At 35.5% G+C, this 19,993-nt stretch overlaps 1 protein-coding gene across 2 annotated transcripts; it reads right to left on the bottom strand.

Annotated features, from left to right (window-relative positions):
- Positions 1-578: 578 nt before the first annotated feature.
- si:dkey-12h9.6 (macoilin) lies at positions 579-19,649 on the bottom strand. Of its 2 annotated transcripts, XM_059356571.1 has the most exons (11): positions 19,449-19,649; positions 16,987-17,128; positions 16,754-16,880; positions 16,032-16,155; positions 15,512-15,690; positions 13,431-13,896; positions 11,992-12,150; positions 10,444-10,614; positions 7,191-7,317; positions 5,311-5,485; positions 579-3,934 (listed from the first exon to the last, which is right to left on the bottom strand). In XM_059356571.1, the coding sequence occupies exons 1-11, from the start codon at positions 19,523-19,525 to the stop codon at positions 3,744-3,746; spliced, it is 1,938 nt and encodes a 645-aa protein (XP_059212554.1). In that variant the 5' UTR covers positions 19,526-19,649; the 3' UTR covers positions 579-3,743. The 2 variants fall into 2 exon arrangements, with proteins under 2 accessions (XP_059212554.1, XP_059212553.1); XM_059356570.1 differs by lacking the exon at positions 579-3,934 and having other exon boundaries at positions 4,568-5,485.
- Between the last annotated feature and the right edge of the window lie 344 nt (positions 19,650-19,993).

Raw genomic sequence — 19,993 nt, 5'->3', positions numbered from 1 at the left:
GACAGTTAAACATCACTGCACATTGTTCTCAAGAAACTCCCAGACTGCACCAAAACGACACCTGTTGAATCAAAATGTCGGCATCTCTCTTCTTTAAGATTTAAAAAATTGATTATTTGATCTTAATTTCAGCACAATTCAAGTAATCTTAATCAACTATTTACAGGCATAGACATAAATTCATTCAAAACAGGGCTGTAAATTAACCATTATTATCATTATCCATTAATCTGCTGATTCATCAATTAATCATTTGTCTATAAAATATCAGAAAGTATTGAAAAATGTCCAAACCAGCTTTTCAAAGTCCAAGCTAATGTCTTTAAATGTCTTCTTTTGTCAGTCCATAACCCAAGAATACTAAGTTTTATAAAACATTAAACAAAGTAAAGCAGGAAGTTTCCATATTTGAGGCTGAAAACAGCATTTTCTGAATTTTTGCATGAAGAAAAAGTTAAAAATAAATTGATTATCAAAGTAGTTGCCACTTATTTTCCTGTCGATCAATTAATCTTTGCAGCTCTACTTAAAAAACATATTTTTATTCAAGCTTATTTTGCTAATAATTATAATTATGCTTTGAGAAAATTGTAAATAGAATATTATTTGGACATAATATTTGTATTTTTTTTTTTAAATCAAATAAAGGTTCATTTTATTCTTTAAATTCAAAGGATGACCATAAACACAACTAACTAGGGTTTGGAAATAATTAAATATAATTATTTATCATCTCTTTCTCAATATGTTTTACCAAAATCTCTCTCAGTATGAATTATCTATATTTAAATGGGCCTTTTTCACAGCAGACATTTCAACTTGTAGGCAAATCACAAATCAGGTATAAATAATGAAATCAAAGATGGCTGGATTCCATTTAGCTGCCTCAGTTTCAGGGTCCTGGTATTGTGCTTGCTGTAAGGCTGTCAAAAGTACTGATACTTTGATACCACGTTTAAAACAATATCTCCATTAATTATACATTCCAAAGTATAGTATAGTATCAAAAGTAACAAAGCTATTAAAAAACAGATCTACAATCAGATTTTCAAAGATGAAATGCAGGGAAGAAGATCAGCTGGTCCTGTTGCTGTTACGGCGTTCTCTCCAGCTACGAACCCACCAGGTGACTGGAGGCAAAGGCACAAGCAGGCAGCATTAATCTATCAAAAATGATCTTATTTGTTGTGGTTTTGACTTTTTTTCCTCTTTGAGCTGTGGCATCAAATATCATCTTTTTATACTAGTATTGTATCAAAGTTTAAAATTCTGGTCTTGTGACAGCCTTAGCTTGCTGGCTCACTTGAATAAAACAGAGATTTTTTTATTTTTATTATTAGAACAGCTTAGGGCTGGGCGATATAAATCAATATAAAATGTATATCGATATATTTTTGAATGTGAAATGGAATTAGACCATTTCACATATATCGATGTAGTTAAAAAAAAATATTTCTTTATATATAAATGCTGCCCTCACTAGGGTTTGTCATATTTAGTTATTTTGTAATGTTATTCTTTTCTCATATAAATATATATATTTCAGAAAAAGATTGGTCTATTTTATTTCATAGGCTATTTCTATTTAAGATATTTTTTTATTTATTTAAATGTGCACTTTATGGAGCTTTGGAGCTTTTTCCTGTTGTTATACAGTATTTATGTTCACTTAAACAATTTCAATAAAACCACTTGTGACATGTCATATTTGACTTTGACTGAACATTTGCTATCCCTTTGCGTTCAAAATATCGGGATATATATTGTATATACCGATATTCAGCCTAAATATATCGGGATATGACTTTTTGTCCATATCGCCCAGCCCTACAACAGCGAGAGCCCGACAGATATATCCATGATTAATGATTTTGGTTATTATCAAGAAAACCTTGAGTTAAAGAGTTATTTTTGTTGTTATCATTACATGTCCAAACAAATGTACTTTTAGTTGTACCAGCCATTAAAATGAACAGCAAAATGAAGAAAACAAGGGTGAACTTGTTATCTATGAATTTCTTCATCTTGTCTTTTTAAATAGTCAGCTATATAAATTATGTGAATTAAGCTATTAATCTAATTCCTATTTATTCTTTATTTTCTCCGTTATTATTTATAGAATTGGCTGACAATGTAATACATTTTTCTATAATGTATAATAATGTTAACTATTATTTAATTTAGTTTTATGTTTGAGAAAGTAGCTCTCTGGGTGCATTTGCAAAGTGGTGGAAAATCCTGCAAAATCTACATAAAAAAGGTCTATTATTATTCCAGCTAAAAAAAATGACTATATCGGCCGCCATATCAGTTAGCGATGAATTTTCTCCTTTAAAATCAGTCTGTCGGTCTCAAAACTCCCATATCAGTCCGGCTCTGGTAACAGCTGTTTTTCTGTCATAACAAGTCAAAATGTCTGCTGTGAAAAAGGCTTATTAGATTATTTTGTTCTGTACTAAAACTCATTTGATCAAAGGGATGAACAAGATTTAAAAATTATTATGTTATTTTGAGTTTTTAGCGGATATCCCTGCAGATCTTCTGTATAATTAAACAAAAGTTATCATAGTTCTTTAACTCTTACAACTTTGTAAGTATGATACTTTTGATAAAGACATAAATAATATTGAGTATGCTATTACTGTCATGCCATGAAATATATTGAGTCAATCTGTCTTTTACAGCAGCAGGTGAGTAACTTAATCTACAGAGTATTAAGATTTATCTACTTTTATGTTTCACTGATTCAGACGAATCTACAGGGTCTGATTTTGAAGAAGTGTTGTGCTTTTCTCTGTTGCACCCCGACGAGATGGTTTATGCTGTTATGGCGAGTATCTTTATGAAATAAAATGTGCCTATGGAGCTCTGCATATTAGCTAACTTACAGGTGCATCTAAATACATTAGAATATGATGGAAAAGTCAATTTCCATTAGTTCAAATAGCCCCAACCAAGTACTGAGTCATATAGATGGATATACACTGCAAATTATTTGGTTCTTACAAAGATAAAAAAAAAAAAACCCAACAACTTATATTTAGAAGTGTTAGATAATATATCTTGTTTTAAGAACTAATTTCTTTTTTTTTTTAAGCGTTCAACATGCTTATTTCTAGATTTAACAATCTTAATTCAAGAAATCTTGTCAAGTGAAATTACCTGTCCATGCAGCTAGATAATTTCCCTCAGATTTAGTGTTTTTATCTTGTTTTTAGACATCCCTTTTTTTGTAGTGTACTTTTCAGAGGCCAACATTTCCATATTAAACATACTTTTTAACATTGGTCTGTTGTAGTATTACATTTTTTTTAAAACATTGAATTTTAGGTCTTCATTAAATGTAAGCCATAATCATTATAATTAGATGAAATTAAATAAATAACGACATGAAATGTTTCATTCTGTGTGTAATTGATCTATATAATGTGTTATTTCCACTTTTTGAATTTAATTACTGACATAAATAAACTTTTCTATGATATTCTAATTCATTGAGATGCACCTGTATTTCAGAGTGAAACCTCGCTGTGGGACAGGAAATATGTATATGATCACGTGACGTTAGCACCATCAGTGCAGCAAAAGGCATTCATCTCGTGGAGGTTCTTTCTGGTTCCACTCACGGCTGGAAGGAGAAGACTTCATGGTGTCATTTAGCTCTGTAATAAAATCCATTAGCCCCTGCCCCTCATGTTTTATGATGGAGGGGTCTGAGGGTCAGAAAAAGGCGATGACATCCTTCATTTCTTCAGACACTGGTACATCAGCGCTCGTGGATTCAGCATGTAACGCTCAGAGTTGAGTAACTTGGTGAGATACTGCGGCACCGGAGGCCGGGGAGCCATGTAGGACATGCCGGGGCTGACGGCCATCACCTCCGCTATCTTCTGCTTCATCTCCTTTATCTCCCGGTCCTGCCTCATCACTTTATCTGCACAGACAAGAGTCAAAGTCAGAAGTCAAATTTCTTTCTATAGCACATTTACAGACGGCTGAGCCTCACCAAAGCGCTTCACATAAAAGTGCATAAAGTGCAATAAAATACAGGATTGACGAAGGTGAAAGAAACAAAAAGGGTTAAAAGATATTTGCCTGCAAGAGTTGAAATAAACGGGCCCAAGCAGAGTGAAGCCGTCGGAGGAGCCGGCCATGCCAGGTCCAGTGATGGTTGAAGGGGCGAGTTAATCAAGGACTCTCTGCTGAGTACACCTCATGCAAGTCTTTACGACAAACGGTTCATTAGTTGAGAAAAGGGGGCGTGGCTAATCAAAAAGAGCGGGACTTCATGAAATACATAGTTTTTGTGTATGGCTTCTTGAAACTTTTTGGGGCGTCTTCCCATGATACATGTATGTACCAAATTTCGTGTCTCTACGACAAACCTGTTTAAGGGGCTCAATTCTAGGGGGCTAGTAGGTCATTTTGCCACGCACATTTGTGAAACCAATGAAATACGTTAGTGCTCGGGCCCTAATTAAAAGAAGAAGGGATCATTTTAAAGGCACTGGGGACTTAAAACATTCAGGGACGGATGTTGAGGGGGGGGGGCAGGTACAGAGTCTGGGAGCAGCTACTGCAAAAGCCCTGTCGGCCCTTATTTTTAACCTCCAACAGCAGTTGGTCAGCTGACCGTAGAGCTCTGGAGGGGGACAAGTATGTAGGGGCCAGACAGATTATAAACAGTCAGTAGAAGTTTGTTGTGGATGCGGTGAAGGATGGGGAGCCAGTGGAGCGATGCAAGGACTGGGGTGATGTAATCACGTTTTTTAGTGCAGGTGAGGAGTCGGACGGCTGAGTTCTGGACCAACTGCAGACGGCGAAGCTGCAATTGATCCATGCCGGTGTAGAGAGCGTTATAATAGCCCAGTTTAGATGTGATGAAGGCATGAAAAGCTCTCTCCAGGTCACTCAGAGGCAGGTAGGCTTTGGTCTTGGCTAGTGTTCTCAGGTGGAAAAGCACTACTCCAATAACCTGCTGCGCTAATGCTGGACTTTCACAGTCCCAGACTAAAAACTGAAAGTATTTAGTAAATCTAGGAGTTTTACTGGAGTCACATCGCGCTCTCGTCATCTCCATCGTTAAGTTTAAGGTAGTAATCTGCTCTGTTTCATAACAGTGTTTTCCTAGTCTTGGGTTTGTGATCATATCAAACGTGTTTGATATTGATAGGCAAAAATTAGCATCATACATATGAATAAAAAAGCAGCAGTAAAAACATACAGAAACTCTTAGTAGAGGCAGTAAGCCACTCAACCCAGGCACAAGAATACACATTAAAAAATGAAATGTAAAGAAAGAGTGAGAACCTTGAGCGATCTCCAGCTGTCGGCGTGCGTCTCCCAGAGCGGAGAACAGGTCCAGTTTGATGCGAGTCTCTGCGCTCAGGTTGTACTCCAGATGTTGAGCTTTCTCCTGCATGGCCGACAGAGTGGACAGCAGCATGTCCGTCTCTTTCTCCACACAGCGGTACTTTCCCAAAGCCTGAGTCCAAAGACAAAGCAACCGTTAGAACATCACATGAAAAACACCAAAACATCAATAAACGGTGTGCGATGATGACCACCTGAGGGGGCCGGTGCTTTGGTTTCCTAAATATATTTGTGTTATTTCACAGTCAGTGCTTCACTACGTTTCCTTTTCCTTCATGGTTCATTCACTTAGGAAACCAATGCACCACAACAGAGAAAACAGTTTCCATGATGAAGTGGCCAGCCATTCAAAAAACATGAAATTTGCACATTATATCACATAACACTCGAGCTGTAACAATTAATCAATTAATCGATTGAGAATTTATCTGCAACTATTTAAAAGTCATTCTTTAAATGATAAAAAATTGATATTTTTCTACTTAAGTTACAGTAAATTTAATATTATTGGGGTTTGGAAATGTTTGTTGGACAAACAAGTTATTTAATGGAGTACCTCTCAGTTTGAGGGGGCTTTTTTTGCAGACCAAACAATAAATAGAGAGAAAATACAGTCATGGAAAAAAACACCCTTTTTCTTCAATTTCTTGTTCATTTTCATGCCTGGTACAACTAAAGGTACATTTGTTTGGACAAATATAATGATAACAACACAAATAGCTCATAGGAGTTTAATTTAAGAGCTGATATTTAGAGATTTTCCATGGTTTTCTTCAATAATAACCAAAATCATTATCAAGAAAATCATGGAAAATGTCTAGATAGAGAAAACAAGGGTGGTCTAATAACTTTTTCCATGACTGTAGTCCCTAGATTAATCTGTAACCAGTGGTGGAAGACGTATTCACATCTCTTACTACAGTAAAAGTACTAATACCACACTGTGAGATTACTCCACTACGAGTAAAAGTCCTGCAATCAAAACTTATTTCAGTAAAAGTGCAAAAGTATCAGCAACAAAATGTACTTAAAGTATCAAAAGCAAAAGTAGCATTTTACTGTTTTTACAGTAATTTTTCAATGAAACCACATACAATATACTGTTATGTGGTTTAATTGAAAAACATGAGTAATCATTTTAAATTGATCAAATCTCGACCTGAAAAGTAACTAAAGCTGTCAGCTAAATGTAGTGGAGTAGAAAGTTCAATATACCATAAAATGGAAATACTCAAGTGAAGTACAAGTACCTCTAAATTGTACTTGAGTACAGTACTTGAGTAAATGTACTTAGTTACTTTCCACCACTGGCTTTAACAAACATGAATGTTAGTTGCAGTTCTGTTAGATTCTCTGAGGGAGGATTCTTTATGGTTTATCATTGACTTTTAACATTTTTTTTAGTGAGATGACCTTTACTTTGAATTTTTTCAAAGCAGTGCAATGTTTTTTATGAAAGACCTGGCTTCTGTTTCAGCATGCTTCATGGAGAGTATGTCACTAAAATGAAATCAAATACCACACAAGTACAACAATGTACACACCTGATGTCAAGACAACAGAAATACAAGATCACTGCATACTGATAATGATGACAGAGTGCAATATGTTGACTGCAGGCCAAAATAAAACAGAATTTAAAAAAAATACTAAATGGTCCCAATGAACGATTCTAATAGATTTTACAAACACAAAGACATAAAAATCAAACAGCAAAAAACGACTACATGACCAAACGAACCAAGTACTGGACCACTGGAGACTCACAGACACTGAAAACTCACACGTTCATTCCCAAATAGTGTAAAGAAAGATACCTCAACATCACTCTCTAGATCTACCACACGACTCTCTTTCACTTGACACTCCAGCTGCAGTTGTTTGTACTCTGTCTCTAGATCTTTAACTCTTTTCCTTAACATTTGGGTTTCACAGTGTTCCTGCCTGGTGTAGGAGATGGAGAGAATAACAGTTTTGAGCGGTGAGAAGGGTGATTCATTGGAAATGAAGAGACCGGTTCACACAGAAAGAAACATGACATTTCATTTACATTGGGCCTATTTTTTTATATTGCACATACAGTCATGGAAAAAATTATTAAACCACCCTTGTTTCTCAAATTTCTTGTTCATTTTAATGCCTGGTACAACTAAAGATACATTTGATTGGAGAAATATATAATATTTTGAAACAATGACTTAGTATCTCAAAATAATGACCTAATACGTTAAACTAATGATTGAGTATCTTAAAATAATTACTTAATATCTTAAAATAGTGACTTAATATCTTAAAATAATGATTTAGTACCTTAAAATAATGATTTAGTATCTTAAAATAATGACTTAGTATGTAAAAATATAGTGATAACTAATAACAAAAATAGCTGATAAGAGTTTAATTTAAGAGGTGATATCTAGACATTTCCATGGTTTTATTGATAATGATTTTAGTTATTATCAAGAAAACCATTGAAAATGCCTACATTTCAGCTCTTAAATTAAACTCTTATCAGCTATTTTTGTTGTTATTATAACAGGCATTAAAATGAACAAGAAATTGAAGAAAACAATGGTCTAATCATTTTTTCCCATGACTGTATGTAATGAAGGAGCTTACATCAGACACAAGGAAATATATCATTCTGTAAAGAAAATGTTATGTGTGCATTAAAGGTACAGTGAACATTTTGGCAGTTAAAAAGTTTGTCACTTCACTTCACTTTCTTGCGAAGACTTAGATGAGAAGACTGATACCACAGCCACGTGTGTAAGTTATAGTTAGCTGAGCTAAGCACAAAGAGTGGAAACAAAGGGAAACAGCTAGCCTAGCTCTGCCCAGAAGCAAACCATAATATATGTGCCTATGCACACCTCTTCGGCTCACTAATTAACTTAAAATGCACAATACGTAATTTCCTGCCACTAGGGCTCTCTCAATTAAAACCATAGCAAAAGATTGATTCGGTGAAGTGGTAGAATACTGTGGGATCATCTGTGTTTCTCCTGGTTAATTGTGTTCCTTTATCCTTCAGGAGGTTTTTATTGGGAGCCGAATTATTCGCAGAGGTCTCCTCCTCTTCTTATATGAGCTGATCTGCTTCACTAGAGGGGCACTGACGTCATTGACAGACTAAAAAAATGATTTGGACCAGTAATGTTACTGATTTCTCTAGGTTTGAACATTTTTCAAAACATCTGGGATCATGTCTAGTCAAGGTCAAGGTACTCTCAGACATTTTAATGTAAAAATGTTATATATTCATTCATTTGTTACCGTTAACAGCTTATCTGCACTCGGGTCGCAGGGGGCCGGAGCCATATGATCTCTTCAACTGGGAGTAATATGTTGTTTGTTTTAAGGCATCCATAAACTGAACAAGAAGTTCAGTTTTTAAGCGTTATCTTTCTCTTCTGTTTGTGTACAAATTAAACAGATCAGATACATCTATTAATTAATGACTATTGGAGGCGTTTGTAGGCAGATTACCTAACGGAGGCCATGTTTCCCCCTGTTTTCAGTCTTTATGCTAAGCTAAGCTAATCAGCTGCAGGCTGTAGCTTCAAACCACACTCACAGACATGAATTGATCTTCTCATCTAACTCACAGAAGGGCTGTCACTTTTTATACAATTTACAAACAGTTAAAAGTAGTTATTTGAGTTGTGGTCTTTGCAGTGCTTTTTCAAAATTTGTGTATTTGCATGTGTTTTCTTAAGTTGCAGCACTGTGAGCTCTCAGGGCCACCGTATATTTGAACCAGAATATTTAAACTACAATGACATGCTCAAATTCAAAAGTAGTCAAGTATTTTACCTCGTAATCCAGCAGAGAGCGCTCTAAACTCTAAACATTCAGTCGGGTTGACCCTTTAAATGCTCCACCGACCTATCAGTAAACTAAGTGATGATGTCGTGTTGTTTACTTGGGAAAATGGAGAGGAAAGCCGCCCTGAGCTGACAATGACGACAACAAAGCATCTAAGAAGCAGTGTGAGGTTCACACACATGAATTGTGGGTCGTTTCAATTAGTTTGAATTTGATTTTTGAACAAAGTGACAGCCCTAATTCATGGCAAGACAGCACATAATTAACCCTTGTTAGTCCTCCCGTCGACCATGCACCCATGGTCCTCGGGGGTCAAAAAGGACCCCATGACATTAGACTGGTTTTAGGACATTATTAATTCAAAAATTATTAACAACTTTTTTTTCACCTATTAAGACAACTCATGACCAACAAATTGATATATCATTTTCATATTTTTTTTCATTATTATTGGTCAATTTTAGTCAAATATACAAAATAAGGCCTCATTTCAAGAGGAAAAAAAAGTTATATATATTAAAATAAATATAAATAAATATTTTTTTCCTGAATAGTTATAGCGAAATAATAATTTGTTGATGGGAGAGTAGTTTATGTCAACTTTTAGTGAAACGTATGTTTGAAAACTTTTAGATGACAGCAAAAAAAAAATCACACCTGTGGTCAAAAAGGACCCCATGACATTAGACTGGTTTGAGGACATGTAGAAAATATATTAACAACTTTTTTTTCACCTTTTAAGTCATTGATATATAATTTTCATATTTTTTTTCATTATTATTGGTCAGTTTTAGTCAAATATACAAAATTAGGGCCTCATTTTCAAGTTTGCAGTTATATATCAATTTTTTGGTCATTTGTTGGGCCTTAAAGGGTGAAAAAAAAATTGCTTATAATTTTTTTCTACATGTCTTAAAACCAGTCTTGTAAGGATCATGGGTGCTATAAAAATGTATGAAGAAAGTTGACATTTCTTTTATCTATAAAGAATGCAGAGGGGCACATATGCTGAAAATTCCAAGCAATTCTATGTAAGTTTACCAATATTAATGGTATGATGAAAATTATTTGGGGTCAAAAAGGAGTCCAGGACAAAAAAACAATAACAATTTCTTCACAATTTTTAGTTATAAACACATTAATCATACTTAGTAGCACACAAATGCAGCTCCAGCTTTACTCTGCAGGTACAAAGCCACTTCAGTAAAAAGCCGTTTTAAAGGTCTGATGGGTGTGATTTACCTGTTTGTTAGACTCCGCGCTGTGCTGGCTGCTTCCTCCAGTTTCTGAGCTTGAAGCTCAGCCAACTGTTTCTCAGCAGAGAGTCTGGCCTCCGTCTCCGCTCTGGTCTTCTTCTCCAGCATCGCACTGCTCTGTTTGTCCCTCTGCTTGGTTTTAGTCAAACACAGAATCCTGAAGGAAAAGCATTAATCTCACTTTACATAATGAAGTAAATATGTTAAAATAAAGATTTAGTATCTTGAAATAATGACTTAATATTTTGAAACAATGACTTAGTATCTCAAAATAATGACCTAATATGTTAAACTAATGATTGAGTATCTGAAAATAATGACTTAATATGTTAAAATAATGAGTGAGTATCTTAAAATAATGACTTAATATGTTAAAAATAATGATTAAATTTGTTAAAATAATGATTTAGTAGTCTTAAATAATGACTTAGTATCTTAAAATAATGATTTAGTATCTTAAAATAATGACTTAGTATCCTAAAATAATGACTTAATACGTTAAAATAATGACTTAATGACTTAGTAACTCCACATATGTAGTCGGTATCTTAAAAGTGATATTGAGTTAGAATCCAAAAATAATGTCTTTCTCAAGCAATATTAATTCATGTTTTGCAATACTAAGTCATTATTTTAAGAAAGTTTCTCAATATTTGGTTGATATTATAATGAGAAACTTTCTCAAATAATTACTCAGTATGTCAAAGTATCGAGTTAGTATCTTAAAATAATTAGTTTGAATCCTAAATTTATGCAAAACTTTTTTAAAGAGATGCTAACTGATATTTTTTCCTCTAAAATCTCATGCGGTTAAAGATTCAGGTGGTTATCATTTAATTAGGCACAATCCCTCAACATGAACTATGACTTTATATGATATTAATTAGGGCTGGGCGATATATTGATATAAAAAATATAACAACATATTTTTAAACGTGATATGGAATTAGACCATATTGCATATATCGATATAGTTCCTTATTTTTCTTTCTTTATATATAAATGCTTACTAGGGTTTGTCATATTTAGTTCTTTTGTAATGTTTATTTATTTCAGAAAAAGACTATTTAAAAGGCTATTTTTTATTTAAGATAATTTTATTTAAATGTGTTTTATGGAGCTTTGATTTAAAAAAAAAAATACAGTATTTATGTTCACTTAAATAAATGGTTTCATTAAACTACTTGTGACATGTCATATTTGGCTTTGACTTTGACTCAATATTTGCTCTCACTTTGCGATAAAAATATTGGGATATATATCGTATATCGATATTCAGCCCAAACATATCGGGATATGACTTTTGGTCCATATCGCCCAGCCCTAATATTAATTCCATCTTAAAAAGAGATCCATCGATGCTTTTGAGGTTTAAAAAAAATCAGCTTGCAAATGGTTTGCTTTCACACAGATAATCAAAGTGTGAGCAGCACCTCTGCCTGCCTTACTGTTTATTTTTAGATGATGCAATGTGTAAAACAGCCCACAGAAGGAGCCAAAGAGCTTGCAGCAGTGCATCTGGTGGATGACTCACTTGCTCTGGAGCAGCATGTTGGACTGTCGGAGCAGGGACACCTCTGGTCTCAGGCTCCGCTCGCTGTTGGTCAGGTTGCAGATGTGGCTTCGCAGCTCCTGCTCACTCTGCCTGCTCGCCTGCAGCTCGCCCTTCAGCCTCCTCAGCTCCTGCTCCAACCTGAAACATAACAAAAGTAGTGTTACGGGGAAAAGAAAGATCTGATTTCTAGTGATTTAATATGTTAAAATAATGACTAAATATGTTAAAATAATGATTTAGTGTCTTAAAATAATGACTTCATATGTTAAAATAATGATTTAGTATCTTAAAATAATGACTTAATATGTTAAAATAATGATTTAGTATCTTAAAATAATGACTTAATATGTTAAAATAATGATTTACTATCTTGAAATAATGACTTAGAATCCTACAATGACTTAATATGTTAAAATAATGACTAAATATGTTAAAAATAATGATTTAGTATCTTAAAATAATGACTTTATGCTAAAATAATGATTTAGTATCTTAACCTCCTCAGTTCTTGCTCCAGCCTGAAACATAACAAAAGTAGAGTTACGCGGGGAAAAGAAAGAAATCTGGTGTCTAGTGATGTGTCGGTCGCGAACAAGAAGAGCCGGCCCTTTTAAGTGAATGATGGGAGCCGGCTCACGTCCGTCAGCGAGCCTTTCTTTTTACTTTATTTTATTTTATTACTTTTCTCGTTATAAAAAGTACCTCTTGGTGCTGCCGACGCTGACTGTCACGTGCATGCTGTGTGAACCAATCATGAGGATTGACAAGGATCATACCACCAAGCAGGGAGGGGCGGAGGTGGCACTGCTGAGACACCTAAAGCTGTTGGATGCTGCTGTTTTGCACATTGGATTATATTTATTTTTATTATATTGTTTATTTATTACTTTACTCTACACCAAAAATATTTTGTTTTTTGTCGAGATGTCAGTAGTTGGCATTAACAAAGCACATTTATTTGATTGCTGTATTTAATTTCTATTTCAGTACTTTACTTGTTTTGTTAGGTGTGTGTGTTTAAATTCATGCCAATAGCTGTCCTTTTTTAATTTCTATGCTTAGGGTTACGGTTTTTATAGGCATTTTCTCTCTGCTTTGTGTAGCAGAGTGGTTCTTCAAGCAAGTTAGAGAGTTACAAGTGATTTTATAACTGTAAATGCAATTGGCTGCAGCAATTTATTGAAATTTAAGTGATATATGTGTTCAAATACAAATCAGAAGTCAAAACAGCGCTAAATTTGGCTGAATTATAAAAGATGTAAGTGGTAAAATGAAGAGCCATTAGAGAGCCAAAAGAGCCGGCTCTTCTTGGTGAGTTGAGCCAAATGACCCGGCTCACTAAAAAGAGACCAAATTCCCATCACTACTGGTTTCATCTTTTCCATGCATGATTTCAAACTGAGCTAACTGAGTCGTACTTGGTCATCTGTTCAGCGTGATGATTCTGCTGAGCTGCTGTGGCGCTCTTCTCTGTCACGTCCCGGTTGGGGCTGACTGTTTTCGAGCTGGATCTTTGCTTCTTCTCAGTCCTCCCCGCAGGTGGTGACGGAGTGTTTGTGCTGCCTCTGCGGGCTTTTGGCGAGGAGCTTTTAGCCGCCCGAGTGGCTTTGCTTCCTTGCTCATCTTGAGGTAGATTTTCCGGGGTCATGGAGGATTCTGGTCCTCCCGCCCCACAGTGGAGCACATCTCTGGACTCGTTAGGTTTGGATGATAGCAGCCGTCGGTTTGGTTCGGCTGCCCGCACCTCCAGAGTTCCCTTCTCCGTCGCTCTCTCCTCGCTGCGGATCTGGAGGCAGTCCACAGTGTGCACCTCATCATGGGCCACCACGGCGCTGTTCTGACACTGGTACTGAGTCGACTCAGGCTTTATCTTCCATTTTGAGCCTGCACAAGCAGAAACAAAAAAAAAAGTCATTATTATGTTTCTCATATGATCTCATTCTGCTGACTTTGATGTGAACCATTTGGGTTTTATAAAGATGTGCTGCAGTCAAAAGGATTCCCTTTAGCTGGATGGACACAGTAAAAAGACAATAAATACATTTGTATGACGGGACGCAGCAACTTTAGAAACTCGCTGGTTAACATCAAATAACAACGTGACTCTTGGTTTGATAAGCCCCGCCTCCTGACTCACTCTTTCATAGGAATGAACAGGGAAAAGCTTCTCATGTGGGAATAAAAAGTTCAAATTTGACCCTTCTGTAAAACAATCAGACTGATCCTGCCTCCTATTCAGACCCAGTACCAAGTAGTATCAAAGTCCTCTACTCAAACAATACCTGCATTTGATCCTTTTTGTACCCAGAGCTAGAAATGTTTTTATGGATTTACTCACCATCCATCACTGCAAGCACTGATTTTATTCAATTTGATTTTTGGAGCTGGCAGTTGGCATCACTTTGAGGGTACTGGTATTAGGGCTGGGCGATATATCGATTCATTTCATTTTATTTTAAAATTTAAAGAGGAAGTCATACTTTTTAGTAAATGAGGGAATTCTTACTCCAGGCACTTCCTCCCTTTCCTACTCTTTCTTTTAAAAAGGAAAAGGATGAGAACACAACTTAATTGGCAGCGAATATTGCACGGGAACAACCACAGTTTCTTTTCCAAAATTGCAATTATTCAAGGGTGTTGTTGATGTGTAGTAACACTAACAGGTAGACTGCTGCTCATTTTCATACTGTTTTATGCATAGTTTTCTGGGATAAATACAAGATAAGTTAGGAAAGGAGTACAGCTGTGCAGGGCTGGGTATCATTTAAGAAATGACAATACCAGTTAGGTATATCGATATAAAAAAATATATCGATATATTTTTGAATGTAATATGGAATTAGACCATATCGCATATAGTTAAAAAAAATATATTTTTTATATATAAATGCTGCCCTTACTAGGGTTTGTCATATTTAGTTATTTCGTAATGTTCATTATTCTTTTCTCATATAAATATATTTAGTTTAATTTAAGATTTTATTTAAATGTGCACTTTATGGAGCTTTGATTAAAAAAAAAAAAAAAAGGTCCTCCTGTTGTTATACAGTATTTATGTTCACTTAAATAACATTTCAATAAAACTACTTGTGACATGTCATATTTGACTTTGACTGAACATTTGCTCTCACTTTGTGATAAAAATATCGGGATATATATCGTATCCCGAAATTCAGCTTAAATATATCGGGATATGACATTTGACAGTATGTCAAATGACAGTAAATTGCTTAGCTTCTGTGCTGTACTCGTCCTGTTTCTCCAAACTGGCCATTGCTGACTGCCATCTACTGTAGGTAACACACTGATTGTGGCACCTAATACAAACCCACTTAAAAAAAATCCCTTTACCAGCCTGTTTCTGGTGGGTCTTTCCCACTGCTCATTTGGAAAAGCACAAAAGAGTGCAGAGCCTCCGATCTCATAAATTAGGAACATCCTGCAGATTGTGAGAACGGCAGATAAAAGTGTGTATTAATAGATGGTGCAGAGGACTTACTGCTGCTGCCATCTGTGCCAGTCTTGGGGTAAACCTGCAGGCCTGGAGGAAGCGAGTGCTGCAGGAGGTGCATGTGGAAGTCATTCTCATTCTGCACGGCTTTCTGTATGCGCAGCTTGAAGATGTTGGTGAAGTAGCAGGTGGCGTCAAACCCCAGATACACTACAGGATATCCAATGCTGCATGTGAATACAAAAGGGGGGGAAAAAACACAGACAGAATATTTGTGCCACATTAAAAAGACACAAACACATCTTGGATAACAGATTTATTAATTAATGGTTAATCTATTTATAGATTTATGCACATTTTTACTTAATTGGTAATTAGCTAGTAGCATTAAAGTGAATTTACTCCTTTTATCTACGGTGCAAAGACATCTAGGAGGATTCGTGATATATCACACAGGGGATTAATAAAAGTTTAATTCTAATGCTTTTCTATTACAGCTCAATTTCATGTAAGAAATCCCAATGCTGGAAATTCTTCTAAGGGAAGAATTTGTGTTTAATCCACATACCAATGTGCAGCAAAAAGATGAGACAGGTTGGCATGAGAGGTTTTAAGGTCTTTGAGTCGAAGTGAAGCCTCTGTGTACACAAGCAGGATCCACAGGGACACTGTTGATATACAGATGCCTTTCTCTGCAGAAAAATAATGAAACAATCAGATGTAAATACATGGAAAGAGTACCTGGGCATATTAAATTGCTGCTAATTCAAGTTTTATGTTTTTTATCTACTAAAAATAGATGCATATGCATGAAAAACAAAGCCCAATTTGTATGAAGGGAAAAGAGTTGGTATATTTTCTCATATATAGGGCTGCAATATATGAGTAAAATATGCAATAACCTTAGTTTTAGTCGTATATGAGGTAAAAAATTGAATAAAACAAACAATAATCTGCATACTCATCTGTGAGGTTGGGAAATTTACAAGCTTATTGCATCTAAAATAAATATAATGCACTGTTGTTGCACAGTATTGAGATGTTGTTTCTTTATTTCTGGTTTTTATTTATTTAATAGTAGGATAACATAATCTATTGAAATACCAAAAAATCAGAATCAGTTTTCTCTTAAAACATGCCAAAACCTCACAGGACCACAAGAGCCACAAAAATAGTAATAAAGCACAATATTAATTAATAACTAATTACACAATAATAATAATAATAATAAAAACATTAAATAACTGCTACTTCTTTATTGTTATGTCATGCTAACTTTGTTTTACTCACCTGTGTGCCATATGTAATTGAATAACACATAGGTGCTTGCCACAAAGAACAACCAGTGCAAAGGAACAAAAATTAAACAAAAGATGTCCAGAGTAAAGGCAGCACAAACAAAAACAACACAAATAACCTGCAAAAGAGGGAGGAAAAAGAACATTAATTTCAGTTTTATTCTGTTGGATTATCATCATAATGTCTGAGCACACAATATGAAATGTCACAGTGGGGTTTCTCACCAGCCCGTGGCAGTGGAACGTGGTGTATACACTCCCAAAGAAGAGCCAGCATGGCCACAAATACTCCAGTCTGAATTCAAGGATGAAATCTGCCAGCAGCACCAGCGTCCACATCATCATAAACTTCAGGAACGTGTATGCACTGCAAACACAGGGATGAAGTCATCACTAGGCCTGTCACCAAAACAGTTTTTAGGACAATACATTTTCTATTTTTCTATCACGATAAACGATAGTATCATTGTATTGATGTTTTAGTTTTATAACGACATTTGAGCATAAGTTCATCCTTTCCCACAGCAATGAATTTTTAAATTTCGAATGTTAAAGTGTTGGAATTGAAATGTGGAAAAGAAAAAGTAAAATGCCCTGGATAAATAAAACATAAATAAATAAACTACAACCAAAACAAATAAAATAGACTTTCAGGCTCTGTTAACAAAACATTGCAATGAGATAATCATTATGTATCATATTGTTTTATTATTAAAATAACATATAAACAGCTGGAATGGTTGCTTGGGATTTTTTTTTCCAGCAGTTTGTGCTGCCTGTCAAACATTTGCAGCTTGACTTTAAACACAAAAACACAAAAAGTCATGCATGGTAACGACAATATATTGAGTCCAGAAAAAAAACTATCGTGTCCATTTTTATATATCTAACGATAAGTCGATATAGTAATTAGCCTGACAGGCCTAGTCATCACCTTTATTATTATTATTATTATTATTATTATCAGTATTATACATCAGGCATCAGCAGGGGGGTGTGTTCAGTGTGAACAAAGGTGAAACAAATGGCTCCAAGACATTTCAGAAGCCTCTTCAGCCAAAGCAGTAAACACACAGACACAGAAGCCAATTCAAGACTACAAATCACATGCTAAACCTATAATTGAGCAGCTGCATCTTAAAAACTGCACTCTGTCCTTTTAAGTAGAGGCACTACAGAACAATGACTGTTCCCTCATTCATTTTATCAGGCGACCACGAGCCAAACAGGAGCTGTGGTTTCCTCCTTTGTTCTGCTCGTCCGCACACTGCTATCACATCACCCCTTCTTTGTTTGGTAACCATGGCAATATTTCATCTGGAGGAGCGAGGGAGCCCCACAGCCTCTGACTGCACATGCAAGTGTAACATCTTGTTTAAAAATGAACAAAAATAAAATGCATATGAACTTATTTTACGGGTGTTTTATGCTATATAATATACTAAATATGCAAAAATAAGAAGAAATATTTTGGGAGGCGGGATAGCAGCTTTAATTCTTCATACAAGCTTAAAATCTAATTTTAAAATACACAAAAATAAAATGTAAATGAACATAATTTGCAAGTATTTCATGCTAAATAATATAAGAAATATGCAACAATAATAAGCAATATTTTGGGGGGCGGGGCAGTAGCTTTAATGCAAGTTTGCGTTATAACATTACTTAAATAGTGCTTTCATTTTTCTATTTATCTCTCACCTTTATCTTAAATATAACTGCCAATAAGCAAATTATTGCACAATACAAGAATCAATATTTAATTTGTTTATAGTTCAAATAAATCTTGTTATTTTAATAATAAAGCTTATTTTAATTTCCTTTATAGGTATTTTATAACAGCAGCCAAATATGCAAGTTATTCCACACATTAAAAAAAAATCAATATTTAATTTTTAAAAATAAGGAGGACGAGAAAGGGGGCGTGTACACCGTCTTAAATTCCACAAAGGAGTTTTAAAAAATCTTGTATTAACTCTATTACAGTTTAATTTATCTTACAAGTATTGTAAACCACATCTGCCAAATATACAAGTTATTTCAAAATAAAATGAGTATTTCACTGCAAATCCGTATGAACAAATAAAGGCATTGTTAGTATTTTCAAGATAAAGTATATTAAGCTGGTTTTCATTTACTGTTTTGCACATGTGGAACAATGCACAATTAAAACAAGTGGTTTTTCTCTCCTGAGGCAGTCTTTTCTTGTCTGGACTCTGTCTAGACGCTGTTAAATTATGCTTTTTTTATGTGCAAAATGAGCTGCTTTCTTTCAGCCTGATATGAAATTACAGTTAATATGAACATAACGCGTTAACTGCACATAATTTAGCAGCATTGAGGGCGTAGGAGACTGTAACATTAGATGTGAGGAGAGGCAGGCCGACGGTAACTTGCACAGCTGCTGGTTTCTGTCTTTCTGTAAACAATAATGTCGGGTGAAGTAAGTCGCAACAACATTTCTACGCTTCTGTCCGCGCCTTTAAAACCGCGTTGAAGCCTGTTAAAGCTGCACACTGGTTGGTATAAGATGTGAGACACGAGCTGAAGTGATGTGGGATGAGAGGCAGACAGGTGAGCGGGATGACGACGGCTGAAATTTACACAAAGACGAAGCACCACAACAAAAGCAGCCTCCGCCAGCCAGCCAGGCAGCAGGCAGGCAGCCAGGCGACGCGGCTCGCTACCTTTCAGACAGCTTCTCCGTAATTTTCAGTTTTTTCATTTTCCGTAGCCTGTTCGCGTCCACATAACGTTTCTTCATCTTATGGCTTCTGCTCCCTCCGTGCTGTTTGTTGTGACACCGCGGCGGCGGCGGCGGAGACAGAAAAGAGGAGCTCAGATGAATAAAAGATCCCTCCTTTTGCGCGAAGAGGATGTTCAGCTGAACCTGTGATGATGATGATGATGTCTGGGAGAACAGATACAGGCTGCCTGCCAGCGGCTCTGCGCATGCTCAGTGGGTGTTGTACCTACAAGTGTTCATCGCAGGAGGGGAGCAGAACAACACACTGTACACACTGTACCACCTATCTGTATTCATTAATAATAACATGATGTAATAATCAGGCTTGAGTCAGATTACTCTCAAATGTAGGCGTGTCAGCTACTAGATACAAATTATGCATAGAATAGATAAGTTAGGGCCACAGCACTAACAGTGCGAGGATCCTGTTGAAATTGGCCCGTTTATTGTTATAATTATTATTATTATTATTATATAACGGCAAAT

The sequence above is a fragment of the Centropristis striata genome, chromosome 18 (genome assembly GCF_030273125.1).
Source record: "Centropristis striata isolate RG_2023a ecotype Rhode Island chromosome 18, C.striata_1.0, whole genome shotgun sequence".
In the NCBI taxonomy this organism is placed as follows: domain Eukaryota; kingdom Metazoa; phylum Chordata; class Actinopteri; order Perciformes; family Serranidae; genus Centropristis; species Centropristis striata.
This window is presented reverse-complemented; position numbering and strand designations above follow the sequence as displayed.